The sequence below is a fragment of the Brachycentrus maculatus genome, unplaced genomic scaffold (genome assembly GCF_059751285.1).
Source record: "Brachycentrus maculatus isolate JH-2025_06_01 unplaced genomic scaffold, ASM5975128v1 h1tg000071l, whole genome shotgun sequence".
NCBI lineage: Eukaryota > Metazoa > Arthropoda > Insecta > Trichoptera > Brachycentridae > Brachycentrus > Brachycentrus maculatus.
In genome coordinates, this window is record NW_028280825.1 from 590197 (window position 1) to 605608 (window position 15412).

The 15412-nt window shown below is 32.8% G+C and overlaps 1 protein-coding gene across 2 annotated transcripts; it reads left to right on the forward strand.

Moving 5' to 3' along the window:
- Positions 1 to 366: 366 nt before the first annotated feature.
- On the forward strand, positions 367 to 11881 carry Nprl3 (GATOR complex protein Nprl3). 2 transcript variants are annotated; one of them, XM_088257150.1, is made up of 11 exons: positions 367 to 867; positions 2291 to 2485; positions 3305 to 3399; positions 4149 to 4323; positions 5360 to 5514; positions 6333 to 6464; positions 7359 to 7523; positions 7835 to 8006; positions 8395 to 9250; positions 9715 to 9938; positions 10281 to 11881. In XM_088257150.1, the coding sequence occupies exons 1-11, from the start codon at positions 669 to 671 to the stop codon at positions 10433 to 10435; spliced, it is 2523 nt and encodes an 840-aa protein (XP_088113276.1). In that variant the 5' UTR covers positions 367 to 668; the 3' UTR covers positions 10436 to 11881. The 2 variants fall into 2 exon arrangements, with proteins under 2 accessions (XP_088113276.1, XP_088113277.1); XM_088257151.1 differs by having other exon boundaries at positions 383 to 867; positions 2303 to 2485.
- The last annotated feature ends 3531 nt before the right edge of the window (positions 11882 to 15412 follow it).

The window sequence follows — 15412 nt, forward strand, 5'->3', positions numbered from 1 at the left end:
AGCGGCTCATTATTAAATAAAGGCATCAAATTGTGGTAGAGTGGGTTCGAACCCAGAAACTCTGACTCGAGAGTCCGCGACACTAACCACGGGACCGCAACCCGTCATCGAGATACAATAATTAGTATTTTCGAGACAATAACAGCAAAGCAGATTCACTGTGATAAAATTAATTTAATTTTTTGATCAACATAAATAAATGAAAATGGTGGGCGAAATCTGTTATCTTTATTTTTAAAAATCCAAGTGGAAACTATTTTTTTTCTTCAAAATAATGTGTACAGGCACTATCCCATTGATGGAGTTTAAAATATATCGAATTCGGAATCCGAAAAGGAAACCCCTCGTGTGCGGCAAGACATGATCAGATGTAATTTTCCGCATGTTGTGAATAGTTTGTTTAGTTTGACAGATTTGGAAATCACGAATACATTTGTGTTTGCCTTTTCCTTGTTGCAGAGTTTTGCAATATCGTTATCTACTGTTCATTTGTGTTTTGTGCGATTTATTCTATCGAAATAACGATTTTCGAAAGTTCACTATAAGATGCAAAAGCCATTCAAACGCATTCTGTGTGTCATCAGTCAAAATCTTGGATATTGGTGCAAAGAGCGATATTTGCGAAAATTAGGTTGATTTTTCGACTATTGCGCTGAACTAATTTCACAATGGAAGTAAACCCGTTGAGTATAATACTTGTGAAATCTGATAGCAAAGGTGACAGACTTTTGTTTCGATATCCTTACGAAGTCGAGACGACAAACGATAATCAAGACCAGAAAAACGGGAAAAAGAATCCTTACGCATTAAATGTCATCGAAGATTTATTGCAGACGCCTACCCCACACACATCTAACATTCATAAAGGTATGTAACAAATATGTTATTAGTTTATTATATCAGGAAAATCACAGTTGCATATCCAAAGTGACATGTGTTCAAGAATACTCATCACAATCAATATACATAAACATTATATCATAGAGAACAATAGAATTTGTTTATTGCAATAATTTTGTTTTTCTCTATAAAGCCTTTATTGTTGAGCTACTTATTAATTTTAGATTGACTATGAGAGTTACCAATAAGATTTTATAATGGAACTTTTTTTAAGTAAAAGAGAAATATTTGTGTTTTTTTTATTTACAAAAATACTTCTATTTTATACCATTTCTGTGAACCTAAGCGGCTCAATATTAGAAATAGGTATCAAATTGTGGTATAGTGGGTTCGACGAATCAAGAAACTCTGACTCAAGAGTCCGCGACACTAACCACAGGACCACACCTGACACAAATGTAAATAAATAAAAATAAAAAACTTTGTTTGCTAGTGACATCTCTAGAGCTTCTAAGAAACATTAACAAAAAACTTTATTTTCCTCTGTTGGATTTCTAATATTTCAAATTTCACTTTTACATTGTATTTTCCATATTTTATGGCCTAAAAATCAAAGGGGTTCAAATGTCACTTTGGTGTTTGAGAGGAAAAAATGTATTAAAAGATTGTTCATATTTTGAAAGACCACTTTTTACTTTATCGATGAAAATAGGACTAGTTTCGTGAACCACAGGTGTTCTCATCAACAGATAAAAATAAAAATCAACAAGCAATAAATATTTTTAATCAATGTTTTACTTAGTAAATACCACTATTTCTTAAAATCATTGCATTGCTTTCTATTGCATTCTGCATCGAAACACGTGTCACAGTAGATTTTAAGAAATAGTGGTATTTACTAAGCAAAACATTAATTAAAAATGAATAGATTTTACCACAAAATGACTGCCTAATCTATTAATGTAAAGCAATAAATAATTTAGGTATTAATATAGGTGGGTGGGGTAATAAATAAAGAGTACTGGTTGCTTTATGTCTGTGAAATATCTTTAACTAATCTCCATAAAATTCCTTTAGGAGATAAATACAGTACAGTAAAACCTCTCATAACGAGCATAATTTGTTCCAGAATCTTACTTGTTAAGCGAAACATTCTTTGTTTTGACTGGCCCGGTGCACAAGTGAATGTCATGAAAAAGAGACTTGTTCTTTCTCTGCAACTCATGCAAAATGTCGCTTGTTAAGGAACCAACTTTTTCACATTTTTTTATCGTTATGTGAATTACTCACTATGAGAGGTGCTTGTTATGAGAGGTTCCACTGTACTTGTATTCTTACGAACATTTTCTTATGAACATGTTCAAAATATAACTTGAATTTTTTATTTTCTATTGTTTACATAGTGCCTATTTGGGAACATGCAATATTGTCCCGTTGAATTAATTTTCAGGACAATTAACAGGATTTACAGATGAAGTCCTATCAACGCTGTTTGCCGTGAAACCGGAATTGTGTCACAGGAAGTTTGAGCTGAAGGTTAACGACGTGAGATTTGTGGGACACCCGACTCTGTTGCCCTTTAGGTCCTCCAACATACTTATAAACATCGTGTTCGCCTTGCAGGCCCTCGCAAGTCACTCCGTGGGTAAGAAACTTGATTATGCGGCATTTACACAAATACAATGATCAAGACAACTTCATATAAACAAGCATTCCGAGGTGTTGTAATGTCCTTGAGACAATTTTTGAGGCAATCCAGTAATTAACAATGCATTTTGTCTTTGGAATGTTTTAATAGAATAGCGTGTGTCTTAACACACTAAGGAAGGGCGTTTTTAAATCCTGCGGACTGCGGGCGATGGGATTTAATAATTGTGTACATATAGTTTAGACCAGTGTTCCGCAAACTTTTTCTGTTTAAGGTATACCTGCCAAATCAAGAAATTTTAGCGGCTCACCAAAGAAAAAAATAAAGATTATTTAATTTTGATTTGTTTTTAAAACTGAGCACAGGCAATCAAAATTTGTAAGTTGTAAGTGTTATCTTTACAAAACTAGACTTTCCGTGGAACAGCAACGAATCACCACAGTAAACCAGTGTGCTGCAGCGTACACTTTGCGGAACACTAGTTTAGACCTTAACAAAGAGATTGGTACATAATATTAATTTAAAAAACATGAAATAATTCCATCTTTTCTGACTTTGAAATGAGGCCGGCGCAGAAGGTAAAAATACCCTTCACGTCTTTAAGCATCAATCTACCAAACAGGTAGAAATACCTTTCCCGTCCTTAGTGTATTAATGCATGAAATTGTTCTCGTGTGAATGCCACACTAAAATAAATTATTGTCATAAATTGGGTTTTCAGTTTGGATAATGCGAGTGAGCTTGCTGAAGTATTTGTGTGTTTTCAGTAATGTATACTAAATATTGATGTGTTAATATGGTGTATATTCTTTTCAGTGAAATGTTATTACGATCTTAGCGAGAGATTAGGAATGGCCCTGAGACACGAAGAAAAAAGATGCGCTTATTTATCTGATGAGATGAAAATTATGGTAAGATAATGACATTATTCATATTAATTTTAGAATGAGTATCTTCATATTCTAACCCTTATCCGCAACCAATGGTGCATAGGGCACTGCATCATGTTGACGCAGTGTTATCTTGATCGTTACTTACACAAATGCAAGGTGATCACTCCTGCGCTTCAGAGACCAATCCAGGGTAATATTAAATAGATATTATGGTGTGTAAAATCACTAATATTTATTTTCACCCCTCCCTGGGAATCAAAAGCCAAGCATGCTGATTATAACAGTACGGAGGCAGACTGAGTATATGCTATGTAATCTCACAAATCCGGTATTGTGATATAATATCATTCCGCGTGTGTTATATCGCTCACTCCTTTCAAGAACGTCATAAATAAAAAATCGTCAATTTCCAGTCATGCGTGTTTTCGGAATGCCCAGAAAATGTACTATATCCCAGCAAAAGAGACATATTTTAAACTTAATATTTACCCGCTACAGGGCAGAAAGTGTTGTTTTTGCATTTTGAAGAAAAGGTATTGTTTAATTATTTTTTTAAAATACAAAATATTTTTCAAATGGAGAAAAAACCTTCGGGTTTTACCTAAAAAGATCTGTTGCACAATAAAAAGTTCAATAAGTGGCTTGATATTTATTTTTAATACATTGTATTATATTTTAAAACTTTAAAAATGTTGAAAAATCAAGTATTTTGATTTATGACGTTCTTGAAAGGAGTGAGCAATATGATGACAAATGGACACTTTTAGCTGGAGATTCACGATGAGCTGTCGTCGATGGATAGTGACGGGGAGGAGGGTCACGAAGGGGGGGACTGCTTCCTGCCTCCCTCCTGTCCTCCCCGCTCCCCCTTTCACCACATCCTGCAGAAGAGCACCCTGGCGCAGAGTTTGAAGGAAGTTTTCGAGGAACTTAGCAGTACAGGTAAAAAACAAACATTTTTGTAAATAAATTGTCATCGGACCATCTTGTCTGGTGCCTACCCACGCTTCTGCGTCCTGTTCTAGGCCTCCAGTCAAGCACCTTTTTTGTCTATCTATCTTCAGACATACGTGCCACACGACCTGCCCAGTTCCATTTTAGTTCCGCGATTTTTTGAGCTGCATCTGTTACCCTGGTCTTTTCCCTTATCCAAACATTCATTTTTCATTTTTTGAATTGTCTATTGAATATATAACGCAAATATAACTAAATATTTACCATTTATTTAACCAGTTGATGACCAATGACTCGGTTTGTGTTGCATTGATGAGTCCGAGTGCTGCTCGGGCAAATCATATTCCAATTTGGTGGTATTGATTTGCCCGAGCGAGATATATTTATGTATTTCTTTTTATTGACCAACCTGAGTAGTGTTCGGGTAGTCCTGTTTCGAGTTGTTTGGTGATGATTTCCTGTACCGATAAATTTTCTCACTGTTAAATAGTTAAACAGTGTATATTTCTCATTTCTTGAATGTTTTCCGCAGATACTTTGTGGCACATTTTATAATTTCTTTATTAAATTAATTAACTTTGTTTTCACCACTTTTTTTTTATTAATAAAATTTAACCTACCGGTATCGACAATACCTTGTCATTATCAGGGTTTATTTTAAATCAAAAACATTAAAATACTCTCACCAAAAACTTCAACACACTCCATAAAAATCCTAAATGTTTGTAAAATCATAAAAATTTAGGATATTTATGGAGTGTGTGGAAATTTTTGGTGAGAGTATTTTAATGTTTTTGATTTAAATAAACCCTGATTATGACAAGGTATTGTCGAAACCGATAGGTTAAATTGTATTTATAAAAAAAGTGGTGAAAACAAAGTTAATTAATTTTAAAAAGATTTTTTTTTCACTTTATTTTTCAAGTTAATTTAGCTGTCACCTGATGATATGTTAGAATTGACTTTACAAGCGTTGTATTGGATATTCAATAAAGCTCTAATAATGAAAATGTTTGATGTTTAGGTGTGGTACAAGTACGCATGAACCAGTGGGTGCTTGTGTCATTCTGCTTGCCTCATAAGGCTCACCAGTTTCACAACCGGGGCCTTATCATTGAACCAGAAACGATTGACCGCTGTCTTCGAAGCTTGAGGCCTTACCATGGAATGCTTTTATTGGTAAATTATACATAAATCTAATTTTGTAACTTAATGATTAAAAATTATAAAATATTCATATTTGACTAACTCTTGATTACACGATTTAAAAAAAAAGTAATCAAATAATAAAATTGTATTTACGTTTTTTTATGTTAAAAATTTACAAGACAGGAATATGATTTTACTTTACTCCTTACCCGTGGTTGGCACGCAGCGTGTGCCATGTTGGATAATGCTTAATGCATGTTCGGCACATATTTTTTGATACTGAGTATTGATATTATCATAATTTTCGGCTTAAAACATAACATAGTCGAATCTGGATATAAGATAAACCTCTCAAAAAGAGTTTTGGTTTAACGTTCCATTATTTTACCCCTCTGGAACACGAAGTGAGTTTTTCACTCTAATATTTATTCAATATTACCTGAAGCGGAGGGCTGATCACCCTTCCTTCGTGTGTTAGCGATTGATCGCTAACCCATGAAGGAAAGGGATAATACTGCATTTATATAATACAGTGCTCGATGCATCATCGGGTGCAGATGAGGGTTTGAAGAATTCCTGCATACATATGTATTTTTGGGATCGATAATTTTCACTTAGAGGTTAAACTATAATTTTTATACGCTCTTTATAGACTTAGCCCGCATAGAGTTAGACACTTGACGGATTAAGCCAAAAATAGAATTATATCTGTTGAGATAATTATATTTTTTTTACTGACAATCCCTCAGGGGTTAAATCCAAGATTTTCTGTAGGAGAATTTGAATGTATTCATAATAATGTAAATTACTTGGTACATAAAACCTACAGTTGAGTGTTTGGCTTGTAGGTGGATCCAAACAAGTTGTTGGACTCCATGCCCTTGGACTGCAGTCCGTTCCTGATCCGTCTGCTGATGGTGTACAGCCCGCTGAAGAGCTTACAAACAATGGCTATCGATGCTGACCTCACCTTGTCCCAGGTATGTATTGCAGAGACGGGTGTTTTCCAACTTAACACCCGTCTTATGAACCAACACTTATTATTTATCCATGCCAAATGGTAAACAGTACAATATTAATTTAACTACTAATTACTTGGAGGCAAGGTGATTGGATTTATATTTCAAATATTGGTCCTTGGTATATTAAAAAAAAACTTGATAATTTAAAATGTATAAGTTTAAATGTAACAATTTTTAATGTTTGTTCTGGTAAGTATCTGAAAACGAGAAAAAAAATACATCCCAAGTAGCCGCTATAGCTGGCGTAGCAGCACAACCACCCCAAAGGACGACTTGTACCCTGCTAAAAAGAGATTGGCGGAAACAGTATCAAGCCACGTGCGCGTGTATGCAAAGCATAGCATGCACGCACACACTGAGAATCGTTTGTGTACTGGTGATTCTATACCCCATTTTTCCACAATTTATTTATTTCCGTTGCTGCAAAATAATAATAGGAATAACTTTATATTATAATACTTTTATGGAATACGTAATTGTATTATGGAGGAATACAAAAATTCTGAGCCCGTATCTATTATATTTTATATGTATATTTTAATTATTAGTCAAATTGTAATAAATACATATCACTGTAAAGGAAAGGTTAAATCAAATACGTATGTGTATAATCAAAATATACAAGATTGGAACTCCATTATCATGGCACCAACTCACTTTCTTGTAAAATATTTATTGATTGTTATATGAGCTGTATTGACTTAAGTTATCCAATATTTGATCAATGGCTGCTGAAAAAGATTTAGGCAAAATTTTAATACTTTTGCCACAGAAATCTGATGAATAATCTACTTTTCCGAACTGTGATTCTTTAGTTTAGTTTCTGAATTGCATTTCGTTTTGTTTGTATAGGTCTTCCAGATCACTGGCCACCTCGTGTATTGGGCGAAGGCGACCATAATCTACCCGCTGTGCGAGAGTAATGTTTATGTCATTGCACCCGATGCCCAAGTTCACCTTCAATCTCCTCTCGTAGAGAAGTTTGCCATCGACTTTCCAGGACTATGCCTTATCCAGGTGAGATACTAAATATGGAAAATGTCAAAAGAAATTGAGTGCCGACTTAGCTATTGACATGACATATATATTTCCTTTCACATCAACACTCTAATTGGCATAGTGTGAGTGACACTCTTTATAAAATACATGGGTTACGAGTTTGATCTACATATCTGGTGGTTTCAAAAATATAGTAGTGTGGTTGTCAATCATGGGTAGAATTGGTGAATGTTACCATGTGTGTAAAGTGATCACTTAACCAAACTTAACCCTTTTAAATTCCCATATTCTTCTTCATCTATGTTGAGATGTCAAAATATTTGTTTTAGGTTATGTCGATGTTGTCCCTTCCCGCTCCGCTGTGGTTCCACGCTCGCGCCTGGTCGGGCGGCGCGGCACTGCTCGCCAAGTGCGTCGTGTGGATGCTGCAGCGGCACCTTCTGCTGCAGCTGCACACCTATGTGCAGTTCCTGCCAACTGCGGCAGGCCCACCTATCAATGGTAATAGCGGAAACTATTTATTTGTAAAATAAAAACCCTCGACTCGAATGATCGATCATCTAATTTGTAAGGATAGCCACCTAAATTGAAACTTCATACTAGATTAGTAAGTTTTTTTGAGAAGATAATATTGTTGGCTTTGAGGCTAATTTTAAGGAAATATTTTTTATTTGACCCTTGCCCTGGGAATCAAACCCGAGACCTGTACACGGATTGTATACTCAATCAGTTGGTCAGAATGATGTGTACTATACTTTTAACTTAGACACAGTACGCCTTTACATAAACTGATTCCATTCTCGTGGCCTTAAATCTGGTGACTAGGCGGGATTTTTCTTTTTGAGTAATAGTATGCTGTTATAATAATTGTTTTTATCTTACATTTTAGGAACAAAGGATTATTTTTGTGAGAAGCACAACCGACCCAGGCCAACTATTTCCGACTCGTTAATTTCCCTGAATTACATACCTCAAACTGCTCCGCTGACACCTTCCGACGACTCCAGCACAGAGTCCTCGAGAACTAGGGACTTCCCGGACAGCGGACTCCGATCCAACAAAATCACATTCCCCAATGGCGACTCTCCATACTCTGATCAGGACGTTGTCAAAGTTAAAAATGGATATAACAATACAAAAACGGCTCAAAGATCTCCGGGTGATACTTCGCCCAAAGGTAAACCTGAAAATCCAAAGAATGTTTTTCGAGAGAATAGCTTGATTTTTGGAGATATTACGTGTGAATCTTCCATCGATTCGCAGCCTTCTACGCCTCAGAGCATTGACAGTGTTGATCACATCAAAATTAACATCGAAGATAGCAAGAACCGTATCAATTCCGATAGTAGCGACTTTTCCAAGCCGCCACGAGACAGCGAATGGACAATAGACTCCTCGGAAAGTTCTTTGAATAGCAATGATAATGTAGGAATCGACGTACCCGATTTTCCGAGGAATGTAAACATCGAGTCAAACTTCAGCAAGATCATAAGACCCACCTACGATTTGAAGCCGGGTGAAGTGTTGAATCTCAATAACAATAACAACAATGAGTCCACAGAAAATCTAAGTAAAATTGCTAACGGAATGAACAATCTCAAAGTTGAAGATAAACCTGTTAACGGTTTACTCACAACCAATGGCGAGAAGGAAAAAGGGGATCTGACTTTAAACAAGAGTAATTCCAGTTCTGCGAGTAACGTCTCGGAAAAAAAGTATTCTGTCTTCAAACATACAGATACAAGGTAATATGATTCAATTTACTCTTATTTATTGCTTCAGTTCTAAATAGCAGGCACTAAAATTTAAAAAAATATATTTCTAATCAGTGACTTTTATTGGTGTTTTTTTATTAAAATTTTATTTCAAATCTAGGAGACTTTTTTTTAAATCCTGAATTCTGAAATGTTTTTAAATTATCGCAAAATTCGAATTGATGAGTTTTTATTATACTCGTAATTTGATTTTATGAATTTAATTTATACATTTTGAATTGGAACACATTTTGTAAGTATAAAATATTTAAAGATGTGATTAAAATAACATATTAGCTTCCCCGTAAGGTTTTATAGTGGGTAATAAATATTCCTAGTTACAAAAGAAAACTTAAAAAAAACCTCTAAACTCCTTACTTTTGCTGTTTGTTTACGATAGAGATATCATAATTTAATTCATGAGCAATAATAAATTTGTATATTATTTTTTTTAGTTTCCAACCTCCTACTGTGATATCCAACATCAGCCATGGGAGTTGCGACGTTGTGGATATGATACCAAAGGTAAACGGCCTGATGAGCAATGGGACTACGGAACAGTTTACTGCGGAAATGCTCCTGGCAGACTTCACTGAAGAAGAGAAAACAGCGCTCTTCAAAATACCAGCTGCACACAATCCCGAAGATATAAATCTCATGGCCACCTTATACAAAAAAGGTACATTTTGGTTTAACCATATTATAATAAATTACTCGCAATTTCATTTTGAATTTCTGGTTAAATATTTTTTGGTGTTTGAAATATCAGACGATTTTTAAGTTTTCCACTTAAAATCGTTTGACAGACCAGAATTTCTTAATACGGTAGAATTCAAATTACCCAAATCAATTGGGATCAGACCCCTTTCCGATAATAAAAAAAATTGAGGTAATCAGCAATTCTGATAGTCGGAGTTTGGATAATAGGAGTTCTTCTGTATTTTTTTAAATTATGGCAATATTCAAATTAATAGTAAAGTTTTATTTTTATTTTGTTACTATGGATTCATTGTTTTTTCAGGTTACTTCAGAGGAGAGCAGCATCTCGAAGAGATCATGTTCATGGAGAACTTGACGAGGTCCCAAGTTCTGCAGCTTCTAGATAAATTCAGAGATGTCCTCGTTACTTATGAGACAGAGGATCCCGCCATTGCTATGCTTTATTCCGGCCCTTAATACTGAGAACTTGATTTGAAAAATAATACTTTATTTATGTTATTGGGAAATTTCTGCCGCATTTTCATACAAGCCGATTTCATTAAAGCATAAACTGATATCAATATCAAATCTTACAGGAAATTACAAAATTTCTGTCCGAAATATTTTATATTTGTTCTGTACAATTTGACTTTTCACATATTAAAGGTTAAGATTGAAATTCGGAAATTATATACATCTAACAAATATGGTTTGCCACATTTCATCTATATGAACTACATAATTGATCTACCAAATCGGCCAACTTTCCCAATAATGAAATAACTATGTAGTAAAATAACAGTCTAAAATAAGTCAAAATATATTTATTTTCTTTGTAGTTTTCTCTTATAATTGGGTAATTTATTCGCTTTTCTCTATACACAAACTGATTTGTTCAAATATTGGCATACATTAAGCGCAATAGTCAATATGTTTTGCTTTAATACACATCTAACCATGTTGCATCTCCGATTTTAAGTTATTACTAGTGAAGCTGGTGTTTTTAGTTGATGATGTAGAAACATTGAGGTTAAAATTTACCTTGTAAAAAATCATAAGTCTGAATAAACTTTACATCGGATTGGTATACAGAATTTTAATTTTAATATGGAGAATTGTAATTTTTAATTCGTTTATTTTAAAATGCCAATTTTTGACTTGTAACAATCGAAAGCTGGGGATGCAAAATTTTCTTTAAAAACTGGTTCATCATTTTAAAAGATCTAGAGTGTGGACTCTTTATATATCTAGATATTTATTTAATTTATAGCGTGAAAAAATATGAAGCGCAGCTACAAAAGTAATATTAACACATTTCAGAGGGGTATTTTTTTACGCCTGCGGACTGCTGGTGACGGGATTTGATAATTATGACCTTAAAAAAGAGATTGCTTCAAAATATTCACATAAAAACATTGGATAATTCCATCTTTTCTGCCTTCGAAATGAGGCCGGCGCAGAAGCTAAAAATACCCTTCCTGTCCTTAAGCATCAATCCACCCAACGGACAGAAATACCTTTCCCATCTGAAGTGTGTTAAGTAGATTTTTAGTATATTTTTAATGTTTTTGTTTTTATAAGTTTATAAATTATGTGTGCCAGAGATTGATCAAATGCCAAAGGATGTACTGTGTATAAAATTTTAGGTTTAATTCAAATTAGATCATTGTAATATACTCAAAATTGTAATGTTTGTATATATAAATGACGGTGCTGCCTTTCAGCTTGAAAATATACCTACCCAAGGTCTCGCCTATACAAAACTTGGTGGCAAACATACTAATACAGAATGTTTGCCACCAAGCAACAGGGGATTTATGGAAATAGCATATTTAACAATAAAAGTACATGCATATATTGTTTATGAAGTTGAAAATTTATTTTCCCTCATATAATGGTTCGGTGTTATCTCAAAAAAAGAAAGATAGTTAATATTGTACTTAAGAAACTATCATGGTGAAAATATGTATTAATTTTAAATCAAACACAGATTTTTTGAATCTACTAAATAGACTCAAAAAATCTGTGTTTGTTTTAAAATTAATACATAGATTAAAATGGAGTTCTACAAATTAAACACCGAATCAATAATTGGTGAACATATTCTGTTTTTTTTTTTTATACTGACCCAACCCTATTCTCATAAAAAATCAAATAAAAGGTTTGATTTCTCCACAGCTGAGACCTTTTGAATTTGATTTAATATAATTTTTATTTGAAGCACTAACTTTGTTTTAAAATCACTATAAATATTTTATTATAACTTAATCATAATGTCTACCGGCAAGCTTCGAAACCGGTAGACATTATAATTAAGTTATAATAAAATATTTACAGTGATTTTAAAACAATGTTACATTTTAATTATAATTTGATTTAAAGTATAGGAATATTGATTTAAAGTACTCAGAGGTACACTGCAGAATCGAGATTTCTTGCATTGGTTGCATGTCCTGTATTTTTCTCAAATTTTTGGTTTATTTTAATACTTTTTTCTTTCTTGATGAGTGGGTCAGATATTTGTTTATTATTTTTTCCATGTGTGCTTTTACAACTGAAACTTCAAATCACTATACTGAAAAGCAGCATTTCCAACATTGTTTATTCGGTATGATAATATATCCTAAGGCTGTATAACTTGTGTTGTGTATATAAGTTTATAATTTATTCTTATCGACAGCTTTTGACCACGGAAAATGTGAGATTACCATTTGTGTGAATGTATGAGTTACAGTTAATTTAATATATGCCGATAATAATTATACTACCCAGTCAGTATCATTAATAAAACTTAATAATTATATTTACCAAAAAAATTATTAATCAAATGAGTTAATTATTTATTAATATGAATCAAATACCTACATAATTGCATCAGCGACAACTAAAAAAGGATCGTTAGATGTGAAACCTTTTTTTTTTAAAGAGAAATACTTGTCATATTATTTTTTGACATCTCATCAAAGATGAAGAAGAATATGGAAGTCTGGGCACTTGTGGGGTTGATGACCATCATAGGCTGGTTTAAGTGATTACTTTACTTACGTGTAACATTCACCAATTCTACCACACTCAAAATGTTGTAAAGAAATATTTGTGTTTTTATTATTTACAAAAATACTTCAATTTCATACTATTTCTGAGAGCCTAAGCAGCTCATTATTAGAAATAGATATCAAATTGTGGTAGAGTGGGTTCGAACCGAGAAAACCGAGAAAAACCGGGACTCAAGAGTCCGTGACACTAACCACGGGACCACAACCCGACACTTCTCAGATTTCTCTTCTTTCAGATTTTTAATTTTTTTTTAGGAATTTCTAGGGGCAGAGAGTGAAATTAGTGGCCAAATAGCATCACACTTTCAGCATTTTTTCAGTTTCAAAATAATTTTGTGTTTTTACAAATTGAGTGAATTAATCTAATATTGATTTGATGACAGGAATAATCTAATAACTCAATTTTAATTCAGTCTGTCCACTGTTGGTGTACGGCCTGCTTCATTTAAAGTATTTATTTAACTGTACTTAATAAAACAACCTAATCAATCTAACCGAACCTAAAAAATATTTTACAAATAAAATATCTTATTAGAACATTTATATTTATTATTATTTTTTGAAATTCTTTGATTTCGGTGACATTGGGTTAAGATTTTTGATTTTTTTATTGATTAGTTAGTCTCACAAGACATGGCTAGTAAAATTAATGGAAAATATAATTATTAAAGTACTATTAATCACATTGATTGGTGAGTATTCATTATAACTAGATTTATTACATTATATTCATCTTATATTTTTGTTCTGTAGATTTTAAACAATATTACTAGAACTAATAATTTTAATAAATTTGTATAGTAGTCGTTAAATTGGAAAATAGATCCATGTTACTGTATATATTTGCCTCTCTGTTAATGAATTAATGATGCATATTTATTTTTCAATATATTTTTACCTTCTAAAAGGGATTTACTTAGAATATATAATTATATTACTTATGTGCATATTTCTATTTTATTTATTGTTTCGCCATTAACTTTGTAGTAAGACATGTTACAATGATTAAAGAAAACACTTCGTTTTTTACCACTTGAGTTAAAAAAAAACGAAGTGTTTTCTTTAATCATTGTTACATATTTCTAATTTAATCGGTTTTTATTTTTATTTTTTTTAAATACGCACAACATATTGACTGTTAGAAATATATAATATACCACAGATACATTCAATTATGTACATTTTATGGTTTAGGAATAAACAGTTTTATAAATATTGATTTTGCATTTTTATTGTTTTAAGACAACATATATTTTTAATTCTAATTCTGATGACTGTTTAAGGAAAATAATTTTTTAAAAATCTGCATGGATTTATTATCTGTACTGTGTTTCCAACCTTATTTGGCATTGAGGAAAGTCAGCTGATTCAAAACCAAAACCAAAAATCCAATGTTATGTTCTATTTGTTAAATTATCCATAGTATTGTTCCAAATGTCTTGTGGTGGTGCTGAAATGAAGTATTTACATGTTTCTGTGTTGTGCGCCAATGATGTTGCTACCCTTATTTAAAATTCAAATCCGCTAGCACTCAGATGTGGTGCAAGTAAAAAGGGATTGATTGGAATAAAACGCTGAATTGTTTAATTTTAGCACATTTCGGACGGGTGTTTTTTATGCCTACGAACCACTGACGACGGGATCTGATAATTATGTACACATACATAGTTAAGACCTTAATATTCATACTTATTTGGTACTTAATATTCATATAAAAACATTAAATATATAATTCCTTCTTTTCTGACATTGAAATGAGGCTGGCGCAGAAGGTAAAAATACCCTTCCCTGCTTTAAGCATCAATCGACCGAATGGGTAGAAATACCTTTCCCATTCAAAGTGTGTTAAGATGCAAAAGGAACACATAAAAAATTGAAAATTATAATATTTGGCTTTTTTAACCCCAGTCTAAAGATGATATAAAAACCAACAAGTTATTTTCAATATTTAAACAATTTATTTATTTTTATTCTATAAGAATGCACTTTTAGGTAATTTCTTACAGTTTTTACACAAAAATTGACATAGGTACAGCTTGTTATGTTATATAATATGCCTTACAACTAACATAATTTGGTTGTAATATTGTCAATGTGATTCCACAATCTCTTAAAAGGAGAAACAGCGAGTTTTGATAAAATCTGGGGTTTGGGTACACATAACTCGGGACCTTTGTTAAAGCTCCACCCTTAACATAACCTATTTTATCTCTTGACTGTTACAAACCTTTAGTTTAGCTTGGCAAAAGGCATAGTAGCCTTTTATATATGAATAGTGAATTAACAATGAATACTGAAAAATGAAAAAAACGAGGATATAAGAAAGGAATGTAAGGCTGAACGAGGAATAATTGAAAAGATTAGGAAGAGTTCTTTACGGTGGTATGGACATGTGGAG